A 21,369-nucleotide genomic window follows, 5' to 3' on the forward strand; every position below is an offset into this window, starting at 1 on the left:
GAGAGAGGTTCAGGGGTATGGGGTGGAGAGAGGTTCAGGGGTATGGGGTGGAGAGAGGTTCAGGGGTATGGGGTGGGAGAGGTTCAGGGGTATGGGGTGGAGAGGGGTTCAGGGGTATGGGGTGGGAGAGGTTCAGGGGTATGGGGTGGGAGAGGTTCAGGGGTATGGGGTGGAGAGAGGTTCAGGGGTATGGGGTGGAGAGAGGTTCAGGGGTATGGGGTGAGAGGGGTTCAGGGGTATGGGGTGGAGAGGGGTTCAGGGGTATGGGGTGGGAGAGGTTCAGGGGTATGGGGTGGAGAGAGGTTCAGGGGTATGGGGCGGGAGAGAGGTTCAGGGGTATGGGGTGGGAGAGAGGTTCAGGGGATGGGGTGGGAGAGAGGTTCAGGGGTACGGGGTGGGAGAGAGGTTCAGGGGTATGGGGTGGAGAGAGATTCAGGGGTATGGGGTAGGAGAGAGGTTCAGGGGTATGGGGTGGAGAGAGGTTCAGGGGTATGGGGTGGAGAGAGGTTCAGGGGTATGGGGTGGAGAGAGAGGTTCAGGGGTATGGGGTGGGAGAGAGGTTCAGGGGTATGGGGTGGGAGAGGGGTTCAGGGGTATGGGGTGGGAGAGAGGTTCAGGGGTATGGGGTGGAGAGAGGTTCAGGGGTATGGGGTGGAGAGAGGTTCAGGGGTATGGGGTGGAGAGAGAGGTTCAGGGGTATGGGGTGGAGAGAGAAGTTCAGGGGTATGGGGTGGAGAGAGGTTCAGGGGTATGGGGTGGAGAGAGGTTCAGGGGTATGGGGTGGGAGAGGTTCGGGGGTATGGGGTGGGAGAGAGGAAGTTAAGAAGCTCCTATAGGCTGGCAGTTAGAGCTAAGTAGTTTGAAGATGAGACGCTGATCTGAGGTCAGTGTTCTAGTATATTTCCTACTGGTTATGGCTAGTATTTGTTCAGGGCAGGCTGATGCTAGATCTGTGCTGAAGGTACCAGCGGCAGTTTGAGCAGAGTGTGGAATAAGACAAGGGTGTAGTCCCGTTTTGCTGTCAGTGCGTTTATATAGTCTGGTACCAGCGGGCAGTTTGGCTACTATTGGACTACTGTAGCGAGCAGAGCTGAGCATTTAGACAACTACTGGACAGCTGAACAGTGACACAGCCCAGACTAACACCAGTCACCGATCACAAGGACGCTTCAACTCCCAACAGGAGAAAGAAGGGCAAGGGGTTGAGTTAGGAACAGATCCGTTTTAGGGGGGTGAGATGCCGGATCTCTCTGCTCTTACCAGAGTTTATGTGATCCATTCTGGACTCCCACAGTAGGGACTCCAAGCCTTCTAAAACATCACAGAGGAGGGGTTTTCCCTCAGTCTTGTCCCCCCTACTCTTTCCTTCCAGTTCCCCTGCACCTCTACAGCCAAGGAAGTCACTATTGTAACGGCCGAAGGAGGCTATACATCCGTTCTCATCTTGGTGATGTTGACGTAGTTGGTGTTAGCCAATGTGTTAGAGTTAGCTTGCTTATTTACATTAGCCAACAGGGTGCTAGCATTAGCCAACAGGGTGCAGTTGCCTGTCTTGAGGCTCTCTGCTCTGAAGTCCTCTGCGCTGTGGTTCAGTGCTGCTTCCTGTATCTCCATGTAGTCAGCCTTACTGAGGGTGGATCCACTCCTGCTGCGGCCGCTCTTCTTCAGGTCCTCGGCTGAGTCGGCCTTGGGGGCAACGGGAGTGTTCAGGTACTGCGCTTGCTCCTCGCCCTCCGTCTCCCGGTGGTAGAAGTAGTTGAAGTTGGACACGATGACGGGGACGGGCAGGGCGATGGTCAACACGCCAGCGATGGCACAGAGAGAGCCCACGATCTTCCCACCGATGGTGGTGGGCACCATGTCGCCGTAGCCGACGGTGGTCATAGAAACCACGGCCCACCAGAAGGCTTCTGGGATGCTGCTGAACTGGGAGTCCGCCTCGTCGGCCTCGGCGAAGTAGACAGCGCTGGAGAAGAGGATGACTCCTATGAAGAGGAAGAAGATGAGCAGGCCCAGCTCCCGCATGCTGGCCTTCAGGGTCTGGCCCAGGATCTGGAGCCCCTTGGAGTGTCTGGACAGCTTGAAGATCCTGAACACCCTGACCAAACGGATGACCCTGAGGATGGCGAGAGACATCGCCTGCTGCCCCGCCTGCCCGTCCTCCGGTTTCTCTGCCAGCTCTGTGCCCAACGTGATGAAATATGGAATAATCGCCACGATATCGATGATATTCATAATGTTACCGAAGAACCCGGCTTTACTAGGACACGCGAAGAAGCGGACGAGGAACTCGAAGGAGAACCAGATGATGCAGAGCGTCTCCAGGATGAAGAAGGGATCCGTGAAGTAGGAGGAGGTGTAGGACGAGGTGGAGTTGTTGAAGGGCTGGAAAACCTTGTTGCCATCGTCCTCTTCGTCGTTCCGGAACACGGGGAGGGTCTCCAGGCAGAAGGACACGATAGAGATCAGGATCACCATGACGCTGATGATGGCGATGATACGGGCCGCGCCGGAACTCTCAGGATACTCAAACAGCAGCCACACCTGTTCAAGGTCAAAGGTCAATGTTTTATTCATAAAATGTACAGCAAACAGCAAACAGTCTCTGAGATGTACTTGACAGTTTAGGTTAACTAGACAATGTGCCACTAAAATGTGTAACATAAACCTTTACTAGTCCTGATGGACATGAACCTTAACTAGTCCTAATGGACATGAACCTTAACTAGTCCTGATGCCACTATTTATATATTCAAGTCCCGTTTGGGTAATGTCTCTTCTGTCCACAGCGCTGACAACTGTGTTGACATGACTACTGGGCTGGAGTTTCCAACCTTCAAATTGATAATTTTGACAAAAGCATTTGTTTTGATTCACTGTTGCTTGCCACTAGTTGCACCAAGTTGAACAGTTTCAACTGGACACAACCAAGTTTCAGATGAGTTGCTTATTAGTTGCGGGAGGGGGGGGGGTGTCACGGCGCAATCAAGAAGCAAGTTGCAAGCAGCTAAAGTTGCTTTTCTAATTGTGCCATGTAACTGCAGCCTAAAATAAAAAACACAAACTAAATAAACAGCCATCATTAACGTACCTGTCGCTGGAACTCATTCTCTGGAAGAGGTCGCTCTTCCTCCTTGATGAAGCCCTCATCCTCCCTGAAGATCTCGATGGCCTCCTCTCCCAGCTCGTAGAAGCGGATCTCCTCTGAGAAGATATCTAGAGTGACGTTAACCGGCCGACGCAGCCTCCCGCCTGACTGGTAGTAGTAGAGGATGGCGTCGAAGCTGGGCCGGTTCCTGTCAAAGAAATACTCGTTCCTCAGAGGGTCAAAGTACCTGGAGAAAGAGAGAGGGGCGGGTGTGTGGGCTGTTGAATTATGTACTAATACTTCATGGATTTTATTGCTGAAGTATTACAGATTTCGACATAGAAATGGAAAGGTCATTTCGGACTGAGCCAATGTGTTTACTGTGAACGCAGTCTCCACTAACAACGGGAACATTGCTTTTTAAATTTCAATCACGCTGTAACGCTGAATTTCTGCAAAACGGATTGAATAGAGCCCTCAATGTCAGTAGTAGTATGTAAGTAGTAGATACAAACAGCAAGAAACTAGATAGCAAACATTCAACCGTAAAGAGTTATCAGTATAAATGTACCATCTAACCTCATCCTCTTCTCGGAGTTAACATACAGACACAGGATAATCAATATCACTGAAGTACTATAGTTACCTCATCCTCTGTCACGCCCTGGCCTTATTATTCTTTGTTTTCTTTATTATTTTAGTTAGGTCAGGGTGTGACATGGGTAATGTTTATGTTTTGTTGGTTTTGGGTGTTTATTTGGTAAAGGGGTTATGGGGTGTAGTAGATGGTTTTGTGTTGAGTGTATATGTCTAGCGTTGTCTATGTTGGTTAGTTATCTAGGAGAGTCTATGGTTACCTGAATGAGTTCCCAATTAGAGACAGCTGATTTCGGTTGTCTCTGATTGGGAGCCTTATTTAGGGTAGCCATAGGCTCTCATTGGTTGTGGGTAATTGTCTATGTAAGAACGTTAGTAGCCTGTATGTTTGTGCACAACGTTTGTAGCTTCACGGTCGTTTTGTTGTTTTGTTGTTTTGTTAAAGTGTTTTTGTGTCGTGTTCATCTTCGTGTTATAATAAAAGAAGATGGCTTATTTTCCAAAAGCTGCATTTTGGTCCGTTAATCCGCCACACGATCGTGACAGAATTACCCACCATAGGACCAAGCGGCATGGAAGGCGGCAACAGGACCTACCCACAAAGGATTTCTGGACATGGGAGGAGATACTGGATGGTAAGGGGCCGTGGGATCAACCTGGAGAATATCGCCTCCCTCGTGAAGAGCTGGAGGCAGCGAAAGCCGAGAGGAGGCGATATGAGGAGGCAGCACGGAGACAAGGCTGGAAGCCCGTGAGTACAACCCAAAAATTTCTTGGGGGGGGCCTTAAAGGGAGTGTGGCGAAGTCAGGTAGGAAACCTGCGCCTACTCCCTGTACTTACCGTGGAGAGCGAGAGTACGGGCAGACACCGTGTTACGCAGTAGAGCGCACGGTGTCTCCTGTACGCGTGCATAGCCCGGTTCGGTACATTTCAGCTCCACGTATCGGCCGGGCTAGACTGAGCGTTGAGCCATATGTCATGAAGCCGGCCCAACGCATCTGGTCACCAGTGCGTCTCCTCGGGCCGGCGTACATGGCACCAGCCTTACGCATGGTGTCCCCGGTTCGCCTACATAGGCCGATGCGGGTTATTCCACCTCCCCGCACTGGTCAGGCGACGGGGAGCATAGAACCAGGTAAGGTTGGGCAGGCTCGGCGTTCAAGGGAGCCAGTACGCCTGCACGGTCCGGTATTTCCGGCGCCACCTCCCCGCCCCAACCCAGTACCACCAGTGCCTCCTCCACGCACTAGCTATATGGTGCGTGTCTCCAGCCCTTTACCACCAGTGTCTAAACCACGCACCAAGCCTCCTGTGTGTCCCCAGAGTCCTGTGCGTCCTGTTGCTGCTCCCTGCACTAGCCCTGAGATGCGTGTCCCCAGCCCGGTGCCACCAGTCCCGGCACCACGCACCAGGCCTACAGTGCGCCTCAGCCGGCAGGAGTCTGCCGTCTGCACAGCATTGACTGAACTGCTCGTCTCCCCAGCGCCATCTGAGCCATCCGTCTCCCCAGCGCCATCTGAGCCATCCGTCTCCCCAGCGCCATCTGAGCCATCCGTCTCCCCAGCGCCATCTGAGCCATCCGTCTGCAATGAGCCTGCAAAGCCGCCCGTCTGCCATGAGCCTGCAAAGCCGCCCGTCTGCCATGAGCCCACTGAGCCGTCCGCCAGACAGGAGCCGCTAGAGCCGCCAGTCAGACGATAGCCGCTAGAGCCGTCCGTCAGACGGGATCTGCCAGAGCCGCCAACCAGACAGGATCTGCCAGAGCCGCCAACCAGACAGGATCTGCCAGAGCCGCCAACCAGACAGGATCTGCCAGAGCCGCCAACCAGACAGGATCTGCCAGATCAGTCAGCCAGCCATGAGCAGCCAGATCCGTCAGCTAGCCATGAGCAGCCAGATCCGTCAGCTAGCCATGAGCAGCCAGATCCGTCAGCTAGCCATGAGCAGCCAGATCCGTCAGCTAGCCATGAGCAGCCAGATCCGTCAGCTAGCCATAAGCAGCCAGATCCGTCAGCTAGCCATGAGCAGCCAGATCCGTCAGCTAGCCATGAGCAGCCAGATCCGTCAGCTAGCCATGAGCAGCCAGATCCGTCAGCTAGCCATGAGCAGCCAGATCCGTCAGCTAGCCATGAGCAGCCAGATCCGTCAGCTAGCCATGAGCAGCCAGATCCGTCAGCTAGCCATGAGCAGCCAGATCCGTCAGCTAGCCATGAGCAGCCAGATCCGTCAGCCAGCCATGAGCAGCCAGATCCGTCAGCCAGCCATGAGCAGCCAGATCAGTTAGCCAGCCATGAGCAGCCAGATCCGTTAGCCAGCCATGAGCAGCCAGATCTGTCAGCCAGCCATGGGCCGTCCCTCAGTCCGGAGCTGCAGTCCCTCAGTCCGGAGCTGCAGTCCCTCAGTCCGGAGCTGCAGTCCCTCAGTCCGGAGCTGCAGTCCCTCAGTCCGGAGCTGCCATTCCTCAGTCCGGAGCTGCCCCTTCCCCTGGTGCTGCCCCTTCCCCTGGTGCTGCCCCTTCCCCTGGTGCTGCCCCTTCCCCTGGTGCTGCCCCTTCCCCTGGTGCTGCCCCTTATCCTGGTACTGCCCCTGACCCTGGTACTGCCCCTTACCCTGGTACTGGTCCTTAGTCCGGAGCTGTCCCTTAGTCCGGAACTCCCCCTTAATGCAATGGGGTTAATGTGGAGGGGGGTCGTTTGGAGGAAGCCTAGGAGGTGGTTAGGTACTGTGGTGACGTGGGGACTACGACCAGAGCCGGAGCCGCCACCGTGGAGGGGAGCCCACCCAGACCCTCCCCTAGACTGTGTATGGTGCGCCCGGAGTTCGCGCCTCAAGGGGGGGGTTATGTCACGCCCTGGCCTTATTATTCTTTGTTTTCTTTATTATTTTAGTTAGGTCAGGGTGTGACATGGGTAATGTTTATGTTTTGTTGGTTTTGGGTGTTTATTTGGTAAAGGGGTTATGGGGTGTAGTAGATGGTTTTGTGTTGAGTGTATATGTCTAGCGTTGTCTATGTTGGTTAGTTATCTAGGAGAGTCTATGGTTACCTGAATGAGTTCCCAATTAGAGACAGCTGATTTCGGTTGTCTCTGATTGGGAGCCTTATTTAGGGTAGCCATAGGCTCTCATTGGTTGTGGGTAATTGTCTATGTAAGAACGTTAGTAGCCTGTATGTTTGTGCACAACGTTTGTAGCTTCACGGTCGTTTTGTTGTTTTGTTAAAGTGTTTTTGTGTCGTGTTCATCTTCGTGTTATAATAAAAGAAGATGGCTTATTTTCCAAAAGCTGCATTTTGGTCCGTTAATCCGCCACACGATCGTGACATCCTCTTCTAGGAGTTAACATACAGACACAGTTTAACCAATATCACTAAAGTACTATAGTTACCCCATTCTCTTCTCGGAGTTAACATACAGACACAGGATAATCAATATCACTAAAGTACTATAGTTACCTCATCCTCTTCTAGGAGTTAACATACAGACACAGGATAATCAATATCACTAAAGTACTATAGTTACCTCATCCTCTTCTAGGAGTTAACATACAGACACAGGATAATCAATATCACTGAAGTACTATAGTTACCTCATCCTCTTCTAGGAGTTAACATACAGACACAGGATAATCAATATCACTAAAGTACTATAGTTACCTCATCCTCTTCTAGGAGTTAACATACAGACACAGGATAATCAATATCACTAAAGTACTATAGTTACCTCATCCTCTTCTTTGGGTCCCCCAGCAGGGTCTCAGGGAACTGGGAGAGGGTCTTCAGCTGCGTCTCGAAGCGCAGCCCAGAGATGTTGACGACCACGCGCTCGCAGCACTCGTAGTCCGGTTCTGGTTCGTACGGGTCACCGGGATGGGCCGCCGCCTCGTCCCCCAGGTCACCCGTAGCAACCGTCATGGTGGAGGAAGAGGGCGGAGCCTGCAGCGTTAAGACAGGGAGAGGGAGGGGTCAATAGGGATGATAGCTTGGGATGATGGGATGATATGATAGGATGATAGGATTGGATGATAGGATGATAGGATAGGATGATAGGATTGGATGATAGGATGAAAGGATAGGATGATAGGATTGGATGATAAGATGATAGGATAGGACGGTTAGATAGGATTCACACATTTACAAACACAACATAAAAATGATTCATTATGTCACTAGCTGCAAACAGGGCTGGTTTCCCGGACACCAATTACACCTATTCCTGGACTGAAAAGCACTTTACAAGGACACGCTCCGTGGCCCGTTATTAGATGTGTTTTTGAGGGGGGGGGGGGGGGGGGGGGGGGGATCTTCTCTACATTGTGAATAATGTGCCGACGCCATCCTGTCTGCTTGTGTTAAGTGATTACTGGTAATCAGTTCCCTTTCATACGAGCCACAGATCAATAGCATCCCCAGTCATACCGGATCATCACTCCTATAGGCCAGTAAGACCACCAGGATAACCTGATTAGCTGCCGAGAGCTCCATCCATTCCATCCAATCTCTACGCCATAGATACACTTTGCCCGCGTCCTGAAATGGCACTCTATTCCCTATATAGTGCACTACTTTTGACCACGGCCCAATAGGGTAGGGCTCATAGGGTAGGGCTCATAGGGTATAACCAAGAGGATTATAGGGTACCATTTGGGATGCATGGAAAATACATTAGTCTCCAATTACCACATCTATCCAAGGTCAAGCTCTAAGATGGTGCTCTAAATGCTGCAGAGAGGGAAGCATGCAGTTGTTGATGTGTCCATCCTCAATGGCACCCTATTCCCCACCTAGTGCACTACTTCTGACAACAGCCATATGGGGCTCCTGGTCAAAAGTAGTGCCCTCTATAGAGAATGGGGTGCCATTTGGGACAAACTGGGTGTCTATTTTACATAATGGGGTGCAGATTGGTAATATTTGATCTGTTAAAGGACTGTCTGTAGCAGCCGAGAGGAGCTGGGCCTGCATTATTGAAGAAGTCTGAATGAAATATTAAACCGGAGACAAATTGGTTAGAATTATCCTCGATAGTTCTGAATCACAGGCTGACACACACTGGTATTACATTACCAAGGCGTTACCAGTTTAAATACAAACCAGTATTACATTACCAAGGCGTTACCAGTTTAAATACTCAATAGTATTACATTACCAATGCTTTACCAGTTTAAATACAAACCAGTATTACATTACCAATGCTTTACCAGTTTAAATACTGTTACGGTTTTCCTCCTCCTCTTCATCCGATGAGGAGGAGCAGGGATTGAACCAAAATGCAGCGGAGTTTGAAGACATGATTTATTAAAGAAAACACGAAAACACGAACTTGACTAATAAACAAACAAAACAACAAACGGTGTAGACAGACCTGGACGACGGACTCACATAACACGAAGAACGCACGAACAGGGAAAATAGCCTACACATAAAAATGACGAATAACAAAACAAACCGAACAGTCCCGTATGGTGCGACACACACAGACACAGGAGACAACCACCCACAACAAACACTGTGAAACAACCTACCTAAATATGACTCTTAATTAGAGGAAACGCAAAACACCTGCCTCTAATTAAGAGCCATACCAGGCAACCCATAAACCAACATAGAAACAGAAAACATAGAATGCCCACCCAAACTCACGTCCTGACCAACTAACACATACAACAAACTAACAGAAATAGGTCAGGAACGTGACATAACCCCCCCCCATAAGGTGCGAACTCCGGGCGCACCAGCACAAAGTCTAGGGGGGGTCTGGGTGGGCATCTGACCACGGTGGTGGCTCAGGCTCCGGGCGAGGTCCCCACCCCACCATAGTCAATCCCAGCTTACATTTCCCCCTATGAATGACCACCCTCATCTTACCCCCACTAAATCCTTTTGGTAACATCGACACCAGGGGCAGCACCGGGACAGAGGGATAGCTCAGGACAGAGGGATAGCTCAGGACAGAGGGATAGATCAGGATAGCGAGGTAACTCAGGATAGAGAGGTAGCTCAGGATAGAGGGGCAACTCCGGACTGAAAGGCAGCTCCGGACAGAGAGACAGCTCTGGACTGAGGGGCAGTTCTGAATAAATAGCCGCTCTGGGCTGAGGGACAGCTCATGACTGGCTGACGGCTCTGGACGCTCATGGCTGGCTGACGGCTCTGGACGCTCATGGCTGGCTGACGGCTCTGGACGCTCATGGCTGGCTGACGGCTCTGGACGCTCATGGCTGGCTGACGGCTCTGGACGCTCATGGCTGGCTGACGGCTCTGGACGCTCATGGCTGGCTGACGGCTCTGGACGCTCATGGCTGGCTGACGGCTATGGCAGATCCTGTCTGGTTGGCGGCTCTGGCAGATCCTGTCTGGTTGGCGGCTCTGGCAGATCCTGTCTGGTTGGCGGCTCTGGCAGATCCTGACTGACGACTGGCTCTAGCGGCTCCTGACTGACTATCGGCTCTGACGGCTCGGGACAGACGGGCGGCTCTAATGGCTCGGGACAGACGGATGGCTCAGACGGCGCTGGGGAGACGGATGGCTCAGACGGCGCTGGGGAGACGGATGGCTCAGACGGCGCTGGGGAGACGGATGGCTCAGACGGCGCTGGGGAGACGGATGGCTCAGATGGCGCTGCGGAGACGGATGGCTCAGATGGCGCTGCGGAGACGGATGGCTCAGACTGCTCCTGTCTGGCAGAAGGCTTTGGCTGCTCCTGTCTGGCGGAAGGCTCTGTAGGCTCATGGCAGACGGGCAGCTTTGCAGGCTCATGGCAGACAGGCAGTTCATGCGCCGTTGGGCAGACGGCAGACTCTGGCCAGCTGAGACGCACTGTAGGCTTGGTGCGTGGTGCCGGAACTGGAGGCACCTGACTGAGGACACGCACTTCAAGCCTAGTGCGGGGAGCAGGGACAGGACACACTGACCTCTCGAAGCGCACTATAGGCCTGGTGCGTGGTACCGGACTGAGGGCACGCACCTCAGGACGAGTGCGGGGAGAAACAACAGTGTGCACAGGACTTAGGAGACGCACAGGTGGCTTAGTGCGCGGTGCCGGAACTGGAGGCACTGGGCTGGAGACACGCACCATAGGGAGAGTGCGTGGAGGAGGAACAGGGCTCTGGAAATGCACTGGAAGCCTGGTGCGTAGTGTAGGCACTGGTGGTACTGGGCTGGGGCGGGGAGGTAGTGCCGGAAATACCGGACCAGCGTACTGGCTCCCTTGAGCACCGAGCCTGCCCAACCTTACCTGGTTGAATGCTCCCCGTCGCCCGACCAGTGCGGGGAGGTGGAATAACCCGCACCGGGCTATGTAGGCGAACCGGGGACACCATGCGTAAGGCTGGTGCCATGTAAGCCGGCCCGAGGAGACGCACTGGAGACCAGACGCGTTGAGCCGGCCTCATGACACCTGGCTCAATGCCCAATCTAGCCCTACCAGTGCGGGTAGGTGGAATAACCCGCACCGGGCTATGCATACGTACAGGAGACACCATGCGCTCTACTGCGTAACACGGTGTCTGCCCGTACTCCCGCTCTCCACGGTAAGCCTGGGAAGTGGGCGCAGGTCTCCTACCTGCCCTCGGCCCACTACCTCTTATCCCCCCCCCAAGAAATACCACCGCTCTTGGGCTCTCGCTGCCTCCATCTCCTCACGAGCGCGGCGATATTCCCCAATGTGAGCCCAGTGTCCTTTACCCTCCAATACTTCCTCCCAAGTCCATGATTCCTGTGTAGCAGGCCACTGCTCGACTTCACGCCGCTTGGTTCTGGATCGGTGGGTGGCTCTTCATCCGAAGAGGAGGAGCATGGATTGAACCAAGGCGCAGCATTTTGAAATGACATAATTTTAATTAAACAAGACGGGAAAAACACGAAACGAAACCACTTGAAATAATTAACAAACAAAACAACAAACGGTGTAGACAGACCTGGACGACGGACTCACATAACGCGAAGAACGCACGAACAGGGAAAATAGCCTACACATAAAAATGACGAATAACAAAACAAACCGAACAGTCCCGTATGGTGCGACACACACAGACACAGGAGACAACCACCCACAACGAACACTGTGAAACAACCTACCTAAATATGACTCTTAATTAGAGGAAACGCAAAACACCTGCCTCTAATTAAGAGCCATACCAGGCAACCCATAAACCAACATAGAAACAGAAAACATAGAATGCCCACCCAAACTCACGTCCTGACCAACTAACACATACAACAAACTAACAGAAATAGGTCAGGAACGTGACAAATACTCACTATTATTACATTACCAAGGCGTTACCAGTTTAAATACTCAATAGTATTACATTACCAAGGCTTTACCAGTTTAAATACAAACCAGTATTACATGACCAAGGCTTAACCAGTTTAAATACTCACTAGTATTACATTACCAAGGCGTTACCAGTTTAAATACTCACTGGTATTACATTACCAAGGCTTTACCAGTTTAAATACAAACCAGTATTACATTACCAATGCTTTACCAGTTTAAATACTCACTGGTATTACATTACCAAGGCTTTACCAGTTTAAATACTCACTGGTATTATATTACCAAGGCTTTACCAGTTTAAATACTCACTGGTATTACATTACCAAGGCTTAACCAGTTGAAATACTCACTAGTATTACATTACCAAGGCTTTACCAGTTTAAATACTCACTGGTATTACATTACCAAGGCTTTACCAGTTTAAATACTCACTGGTATTACATTACCAAGGCGTTACCAGTTTAAATACTCACTAGTATTACATTACCAAGGCTTTACCAGTTTAAATACACATTAGTATTACATTACCAAGGCTTTACCAGTTTAAATACTCACTAGTATTACATTACCAAGGCTTTACCAGTTTAAATACTCACTGGTATTACATTACCAAGGCTTTACCAGTTTAAATACTCACTAGTATTACATTACCAAGGCTTTACCAGTTTAAATACTCACTGGTATTACATTACCAAGGCTTTACCAGTTTAAATACTCAATAGTATTACATTACCAAGGCTTTACCAGTTTAAATACACATTAGTATTACATTACCAAGGCTTTACCAGTTTAAATACACATTAGCTGTCACGCCCTGACCTGAGATATCTCTGTTTTCTTTATATGTTGGTTAGGTCAGGGTGTGATTAGGGTGGATACGTTAGTTTTTCTATTGTCTAGTTTTTTTTAAATGTCTAGGGTTTTGTAGGTCTAGGTGATTTGTATGTCTATGGTGGTCTGATATGGTTCCCAATCAGAGGCAGCTGTTTATCGTTGTCTCTGATTGGGGATCTTATTTAGGTAGCCATTTTCCCTTTGGTGTTCGTGGGTTCTTGTCTATGTGTAGTTTCTTGTCAGCACTCGTTTTATATAACTTCACGTATCGTTTTGTTATTTTGGTTAGTTTGTTCAGTGTTCATTCTTATTATAATAAAGAATATACGCATACCACACTGCGTCTTGGTCCGATTCATACGACGAACGTGACATTAGCAGTGAAGTGTGAAGTGAGAGATTGCAGGAGAGTTTAACAACCCACCCAAATGCAGCGGACTTAAATGCACACTACTATTACATTACCAAGGCTTTACCAGCTTAAATACACACTACCATTACATTACCAGTGCATTACCAGCTTAAATACACAATAGTATGAAAGCACACACAATAGTAATAAAATCACAATATCACATTAAATACACATATGCTAGAAATCATAGGCTGACATATACATCAGTATCACATCACCACCTGACATATACACCGATATCACATCACCACCTGACATATACACCGGTATCACATCACCACCTGACATATACACCGGTATCACATCACCACCTGACATATACACCGATATCACATCACCACCTGACATATACACCGGTATCACATCACCACCTGACATATACACCGGTATCACATCACCACCTGACATATACACCGGTATGACACCCACGGTAACCATGGAGCTTGCCTGCTGACAGACAGCTATATATCACATTTACCCCAGGGCTGCGTCTATCGGGGGAGGGGGGGGGGGGGCTGTTTGCCTTGGAGCCCTTGCCACCTCGCTTCTCAGCCTGTACTGCCTCAGCTCAGCCACCGGTTGGTACCCGTTCTGTAGGTGAAGGTGGTGCACAGGGAGGGACGCTTTTCATAAAGGGAGCACTTCTTAAAATATGTCTCAGAGATGCAGGGGTCAGCAGAATAAGACTCGTTCTCACTGTCCTTCATAACATCATGACGCTGCCTGGAAGAGCAGTAAGGTAATGTAGCTACTCCTTTATAACATTGTGGCTGCCTTGAACAGTGGTAAGGTAATGTAGCTAGTCCTGTAGAACTTTGAGGCTGCCTTGAACAGCAGTAAGGTAATGTAGCTAGTCCTGTAGAACATCATGACGCTGCCTTGAACAGCAGTAAGGTAATGTAGCTAGTCCTGTAGAACTTTGAGGCTACCTTGAACAGCAGAAAGGTAATGTAGCTAGTCCGTTATAACATCATGACACTGCCTTGAACAGCAGTAAGGTAATGTAGCTAGTCCTGTAGAACATCATGACGCTGCCTTGAACAGCAGTAAGGTAATGTAGCTAGTCCTGTAGAACATTGAGGCTGCCTTGAAAAGCAGTAAGGTAATGTAGCTAGTCCTTTATAAGATCATGATGCTGCCTTGAACAGCAGTAAGGTAATGTAGCTAGTCCTGTAGAACTTTGAGGCTACCTTGAACAGCAGAAAGGTAATGTAGCTAGTCCGTTATAACATCATGACACTGCCTTGAACAGCAGAAAGGTAATGTAGCTAGTCCTGTAGAACATCATGACGCTGCCTTGAACAGCAGTAAGGTAATGTAGCTAGTCCTGTAGAACATTGAGGCTACCTTGAACAGCAGTAAGGTAATGTAGCTAGTCCTGTAGAACATTGAGGCTGCCTTGAACAGCAGTAAGGTAATGTAGCTAGTCCTGTAGAACATCATGACGCTGCCTTGAACAGCAGAAAGGTAATGTAGCTAGTCCTGTAGAACATCATGACGCTGCCTTGAACAGCAGAAAGGTAATGTAGCTAGTCCTGTAGAACATTGAGGCTACCTTGAACAGCAGTAAGGTAATGTAGCTAGTCCTTTATAAGATCATGATGCTGCCTTGAACAGCAGAAAGGTAATGTAGCTAGTCCTTTATAAGATCATGATGCTGCCTTGAACAGCAGAAAGGTAATGTAGCTAGTCCTGTATAACATTGTGGCTGCCTTGAACAGCAGTAAGGTAATGTAGCTAGTCCTGTAGAACATTGAGGCTGCCTTGAACAGCAGAAAGGTAATGTAGCTAGTCCTTTATAAGATCATGATGCTGCCTTGAACAGCAGAAAGGTAATGTAGCTAGTCCTGTAGAACATTGAGGCTGCCTTGAACAGCAGTAAGGTAATGTAGCTAGTCCTTTATACATTCATGACACCGCCTTGAACAGCTGTAAGGTAATGTAGCTAGTCCTGTAGAACATTCATGACGCTGCCTTGAACAGCAGTAAGGTAATGTAGCTAGTCCTGTAGAACATCATGACACCGCCTTGAACAGCTGTAAGGTAATGTAGCTAGTCCTGTAGAACATTCATGACGCTGCCTTGAACAGCAGTAAGGTAATGTAGCTAGTCCTTTATACATTCATGACACCGCCTTGAACAGCTGTAAGGTAATGTAGCTAGTCCTTTAGCGTATGACTGTGAAGACACAGGGGAGGGTAGTGGCGGCGCGGCAGCTAATTATCATTTGTGATCATAGATCCTATCCTATATATATCGTATATCCTATATATGTATAAAGACAGATGGAAGCTGTTATGGGTCGGTGTCTCTAACAGGTCAGTTTTCCGTATGGAAGGTTGTCATTTCACTATGTGGTCACACAATGATACGGCATCTGTTTGGCTTCCTTCAGCACCACCATTACCACATCTATCTGATGGGGAAGAGCCATCCATACGCAGTGATGATAATAATAATAATAATAACAGATCCATTTCAGTCTGATTTTCATAACCCCCTTCCATGGAATAACACAGTCCTTTTCATGTTCTCTGTCAGTGTTTTCAGTAGGGATGGAAAACAGCAGACCTGTATTATATATGTGATGAGAGACACACCTGTTCGTCCGAGTACATGCAACTATCAAGCCTCACCATCATCACCATCATCACCGTCATCATCACCGTTACTATTATCATCCTCACCATACTGTAGTCTGTCTTACTGACTGTGTTCAGTATGTTTGTCTCTCTATTAGCAGCAGAGAAACCTACACACCAGGCTAGAACCAGGCTAGAACCAGGGTAGAACCAGGGTAGAACCAGGGTAGAACCAGGGTAGAACCAGGGTAGAGCCAGGCTAGAACCAGGCTAGAACCAGGGTAGAACCAGCCTAGAACCAGGCTAGAACCAGGGTAGAACCAGGGTAGAACCAGAGTAGAACCAGAGTAGAACCAGAGTAGAACCAGGCTAGAACCAGGGTAGAACCAGGCTAGAACCAGGCTAGAACCAGGGTAGAACCAGGCTAGAACCAGGGTAGAACCAGCCTAGAACCAGGCTAGAACCAGGGTAGAACCAGCCTAGAACCAGGCTAGAACCAGGCTAGAACCAGTCAGTGCCCGTTAGGAGCGGCAGGTGTCTCTGGCAACATGCTCTACAGCCGCGGCATCTCTCTCTCACCGGGGCGGATCATCACATCAGATAGACAGGCAGAACACAACAGACTCCATGCACCAGGCTCATGGCAGCTCACAGCAGCTGCCGATTCAGTCATAATCAGCCTAGTTAGTCAAGCTCGCCGCTCTCCAATGCATTCAGCATTCAGAGAGAGAAGACATGCAGAAATCACCCTGATGCCGCTCTCCCTGCCGCGGTGCTCCGCCTCGCTGCTCTCTCGGCTGGTGAAGGGTTGATGCTGGGGACCCGCCGCGATGCTCTCTCCGCTGTGGTTGATGCTGGGGACCTGACGCGATGCTCTCTCCGCTGTGGTTGATGCTGGGGACCTGACGCGATGCTCTCTCCGCTGTGGTTGATGCTGGGGACCCGCCGCGATGCTCTCTCCGCTGTGGTTGATGCTGGGGACCTGACGCGTCTCCTCCTCATAAACACTGAAAATGTATCCTTATTTGTTGCTCTCCGCCCTTTATCTCCGGAGCTCGCTACAAGTTAAACAGACACGATGTGCCTAACGTAACTCCCGACTGTCTGTCTGTTTCTCTCTCTCTCTCTCTCTGTTTCCGTCATGTCTCTCACAATTCGCCATCATTCAGCTGGTTGGCGCTAAAACGCACGGGCTGCAGTTGGACATTGTCGCGCATACAAAGCGCCGTTCCGTTCCCCGCTCTGCTCTCCGGCACTCCTCAAGATTCACATTAAAGGGGACGCGTCGCATGAATAGGCAGAAACGGTTCACCCGAGTTATTATAATATATATATTTTTTAAATATCTATCCTGCATCGTCAGCTAGTTGAACTAATGTTTTGCTGTTTCTAAGAGAGACACATCCATGGCATGATGACCTGTATACGGTAACATACTAAAGATCAGGACTGAAAACACAACACTAAAACTAAAGACCACACTAGTTGAGCCAAGAAAGACAACTATTTATGTCTGAGTGGTTTAAAGAGGATATTAACAAGCAATGATAAAGAATACATGACAGTTAGAGGTTTATTTGGCTATAGGAGGATAAGTGGTATACCTCGGCTTCTACCCAAATCCATCCATATGGTCGCTTTACTGTCCTATGACATTACATTTACTCTGTTGTATAGGACGTGTGTGTGTGTGTGTGTGTGTGTGTGTGTGTGTGTGTGTGTGTGTGTGTGTGTGTGTGTGTGTGTGTGTGTGTGTGTGTGTGTGTGTGTGTGTGTGTGTGTGTGTGTGTGTGTGTGTGTGTGTGTGTGTGTGTGTGTGTGTGTGTGGCAGTAAACGTGTCTGAGGCGTGAGCAGTGTGTGTGTGCTAGGAGTGGGCAGTGTGTGTGTGTGTGTCTGAGGCGTGAGCAGTGTGTGTGTGCTAGGAGTGGGCAGTGTGTGTGTGTGTGTCTGAGGCGTGAGCAGTGTGTGTGTGCTAGGAGTGGGCAGGCCGGCCAGGGCTCTTAACCATGACAGTGATTTGTAGCATCTGTCTATCTGTCGATAAACCACTAGTGTTCTGCCACCTGCAGGCTTGTTAAGGCATCAGCTGCGGTTCAGCTGGCGGCTAGCCCAAGTCGGCAAAGCCAACCCAACCAGTGTGCTCGTACACTCCCTTAAAATACATTCACTTGGAAAAATGATTTAAAAAAAGAGGCAATACAACTGTTTGTCCATGTTGAGACGCCGTACCTCAAATTAGAATGAATCTAAAATAACTCAAGAAATCTGTCATTAATTTTGACGTTTTTGCAGTTGACATCTTTTTATATCTAAATTTTATATCTAACTAAGATGATTGGTGCAGTATTTCTAAGGGAATAAAATGTGTAGGAAAACTAGTCCTGTCCCTTTAAATGACAACAAAGACTTTACTGAAGAATCCCTACTGTTGACCAATCACTGACTAAGGGGCGTAGACTTCGGTACTGTTGACCAATCACTGACTAAGGGGCGTATACTTCGGCTTGCCTCAAGAAAAATGTTGTTTGCCCTAATAACCGAAAAAGCCCTTACCGAAGTCTACGCCCCTTAGTCAGTGATTGGTCAACAGTACCGAAGTCTACACCCCTTAGTCAGTGATTGGTCAACAGTACCGAAGTTTAAAATAAACAACAATGTCCCAAAAAGTCCTCCGCACACCTTTAGAGTGATCACACCTCCCTCTGGGCACAGGAGGCTGGGCAGCACCTCCTACTGGAGAGATGATGTATCTACAGCACCTCCTACTGGAGAGTAGATCTGTCTACATTACAGCACCTCCTACTGGAGAGTTGATGTATCTACAGCACCTCCTACTGGAGAGTTGATCTATCTACAGCACCTCCTACTGGAGAGTTGATATCTCTACAGCACCTCCTACTGGAGAGTTGATCTCTCTACAGCACCTCCTACTGGGGAGTTGATCTACCTACAGCACCTCCTACTGGAGAGATGATCTCTCTACAGCACCTCCTACTGGGGAGTTGATCTACCTACAGCACCTCCTACTGGAGAGTTGATGTCTCTACAGCACCTCCTACTGGAGAGATGATCTACCTACAGGACCTCCTACTGGAGAGTTGATGTATCTACAGCACCTCCTACTGGAGAGTTGATCTGTCTACAGCACCTCCTACTGGAGAGTTGATGTATCTACAGCACCTCCTACTGGAGAGTTGATGTCTCTACAGCACCTCCTACTGGAGAGTTGATCTGTCTACAGCACCTTCTACTGGAGAGTTGATCTATCTACAGCACCTCCTACTGGAGAGTTGATGTATCTACAGCACCTCCTACTGGAGAGATGATGTATCTACAGCACCTCCTACTGGAGAGTTGATCTATCTACAGCACCTCCTACTGGAGAGTTGATGTATCTACAGCACCTCCTACTGGAGAGTTGATCTTTCTACAGCACCTCCTACTGGAGAGTTGATGTATCTACAGCACCTCCTACTGGAGAGATGATCTATCTACAGCACCTCCTACTGGAGAGTTGATCTGTCTACAGCACCTCCTACTGGAGAGTTGATCTATCTACAGCACCTCCTACTGGAGAGTTGATGTATCTATAGCACCTCCTACTGGAGAGTTGATGTATCTACAGCACCTCCTACTGGAGAATTGATCTATCTACAGCACCTCCTACTGGAGAGTTGATGTATCTACAGCACCTCCTACTGGAGAGTTGATGTATCTACAGCACCTCCTACTGGAGAGATGATCTACCTACAGCACCTCCTACTGGAGAGTTGATCTATCTACAGCACCTCCTACTGGAGAGATGATCTATCTACAACCCCTCCTACTGGAGAGTTGATCTGTCTACAGCACCTCCTACTGGAGAGATGATCTGTCTACAGCACCTCCTACTGGAGAGATGATGTACCTACAGCACCTCCTACTGGAGAGTTGATATCTCTACAGCACCTCCTACTGGAGAGTTGATCTATCTACAGCACCTCCTACTGGAGAGTTGATATACCTACAGCACCTCCTACTGGAGAGTTGATGTATCTACAGCACCTCCTACTGGAGAGTTGATCTACCTGCAGCACCTCCTACTGGAGAGTTGATGTATCTACAGCACCTCCTACTGGAGAGTTGATCTGTCTACAGCACCTCCTACTGGAGAGATGATGTATCTACAGCACCTCCTACTGGAGAGTTGATCTATTACAGCACCTCCTACTGGAGAGATGATCTACCTACAGCACCTCCTACTGGAGAGTAGATGTATCTACAGCACCTCCTACTGGAGAGATGATCTATTACAGCACCTCCTACTGGAGAGTTGATCTATTACAGCACCTCCTACTGGAGAGTTGATCTATTACAGCACCTCCTACTGGAGAGATGATGTCTCAACAGCACCTCCTACTGGAGAGATGATGTATCTACAGCACCTCCTACTGGAGAGATGATCTATCTACAGCACCTCCTACTGGTGAGTTGATGTATCTACAGCACCTCCTACTGGAGAGATGATGTATCTACAGCTATCCCTTTGGCCTTAGCATGCAGGGTTTTAACCATACCTAGCTTAGCTTTGACATCGGTCACTGACTACTACCGGTGTGTTATCGTGAGAGTTATTGAGAGATCTCTTAAAAACCAAATAGATTCACTGTTGCCTGTAAAGTCATCCAAAGGGTAGGTTCAACAGAGCAAATGAAATGAGACCATTATCAATAAGTCAAATATGATCAATGATACTATTAAGGCCTATAAAGCATTAGGGAAGCCATCAACAGCTATTGTTTCAACTCAACCCAGGATTCAACTAAAAATAGACATTACCTATAGGCTTAGGGTTTCAAGCTTCAAGATAGTATTGACTCTGTTGGATTCAGGTCTCCATTTCAACCAACAATCTAAGTAAAACAAATAGGTACTGAATCAAATCAAACTGTATTTAAAGCGCTTTTAAAGTTTCACTTGATTTAGTCCTTTTCTTTAACTTAGATTTTTGGTTAAGATGGAGATGTGACTTGAAGCTTGAAAACCTAAGTCAGACTTAGTCAGTTGCCTTTATTTAACTAGGCAAGTCAGTTAGGAACAAATTCTTATTTTCAATGACGGCCTAGGAACAAATGAAGTGGATATAGAGGGTCACTTTGGGAAGAAGCCAAGAGCTCAGAACGTAACACTGTTCTGCCAGATATCTCCAAGCCTAGAGGGCAGAGCTCTCTTCCTGGTCTGAGACTCCTCCCCCTCTCACTGTCCCGGTGCCTCAGGGCTGAGACTCCTCCCCCTCTCACTGTCCCCAGGTGCCTCAGGGCTGAGACTCCTCCCCCTCTCACTGTCCCCAGGTGCCTCAGGGCTGAGACTCCTCCCCCACTCACTGTCCCCAGGTGCCTCAGGGCTGAGACTCCTCCCCCTCTCATTGGCCCAGGTGCCTCAGGGCTGAGACTCCTCCCTCTCTCATTGTCTCAGCTGCCTCAGGGCTGAGACTCCTGCCCTTCTCATTGTCCCAGGTGCCTCAGGGCTGAGACTCCTCCCCCTCTCATTGGCCCAGGTGCCTCAGGGCTGAGACTCCTCCCTCTCTCATTGTCCC

The 21,369-nt window shown here is 49.3% G+C and overlaps 1 protein-coding gene across 1 annotated transcript; it reads right to left on the reverse strand.

Moving 5' to 3' along the window:
• Positions 1 to 741: 741 nt before the first annotated feature.
• On the reverse strand, positions 742 to 17,057 carry kcna2b (potassium voltage-gated channel, shaker-related subfamily, member 2b). Its single transcript, XM_055891131.1, has 4 exons — positions 16,542 to 17,057; positions 7,406 to 7,617; positions 3,092 to 3,335; positions 742 to 2,544 (listed from the first exon to the last, which is right to left on the reverse strand). Exons 2-4 carry the CDS (start codon positions 7,594 to 7,596, stop codon positions 1,426 to 1,428), a joined length of 1,554 nt encoding a protein of 517 aa, XP_055747106.1. The 5' UTR covers positions 7,597 to 7,617; positions 16,542 to 17,057; the 3' UTR covers positions 742 to 1,425.
• Positions 17,058 to 21,369: the final 4,312 nt, after the last annotated feature.

This window comes from Salvelinus fontinalis, chromosome 31 (genome assembly GCF_029448725.1).
Source record: "Salvelinus fontinalis isolate EN_2023a chromosome 31, ASM2944872v1, whole genome shotgun sequence".
NCBI lineage: Eukaryota > Metazoa > Chordata > Actinopteri > Salmoniformes > Salmonidae > Salvelinus > Salvelinus fontinalis.

What these genes read in the sequence shown, in the direction of transcription:
- kcna2b (XM_055891131.1), bottom strand. Translation starts at nt 7,596, where the DNA reads ATGACGGTTGCTACGGGTGACCTGGGGGACGAGGCGGCGGCCCATCCC. An exon ending in GACCCAAAGAAGAGGATGAG is followed by an intron (nt 3,336 to 7,405) that starts GTAACTATAGTA and finishes CTCTTTCTCCAG; the next exon opens with GTACTTTGACCCTCTGAGGA. An exon ending in AGAATGAGTTCCAGCGACAG is followed by an intron (nt 2,545 to 3,091) that starts GTACGTTAATGA and finishes GACCTTGAACAG; the next exon opens with GTGTGGCTGCTGTTTGAGTA.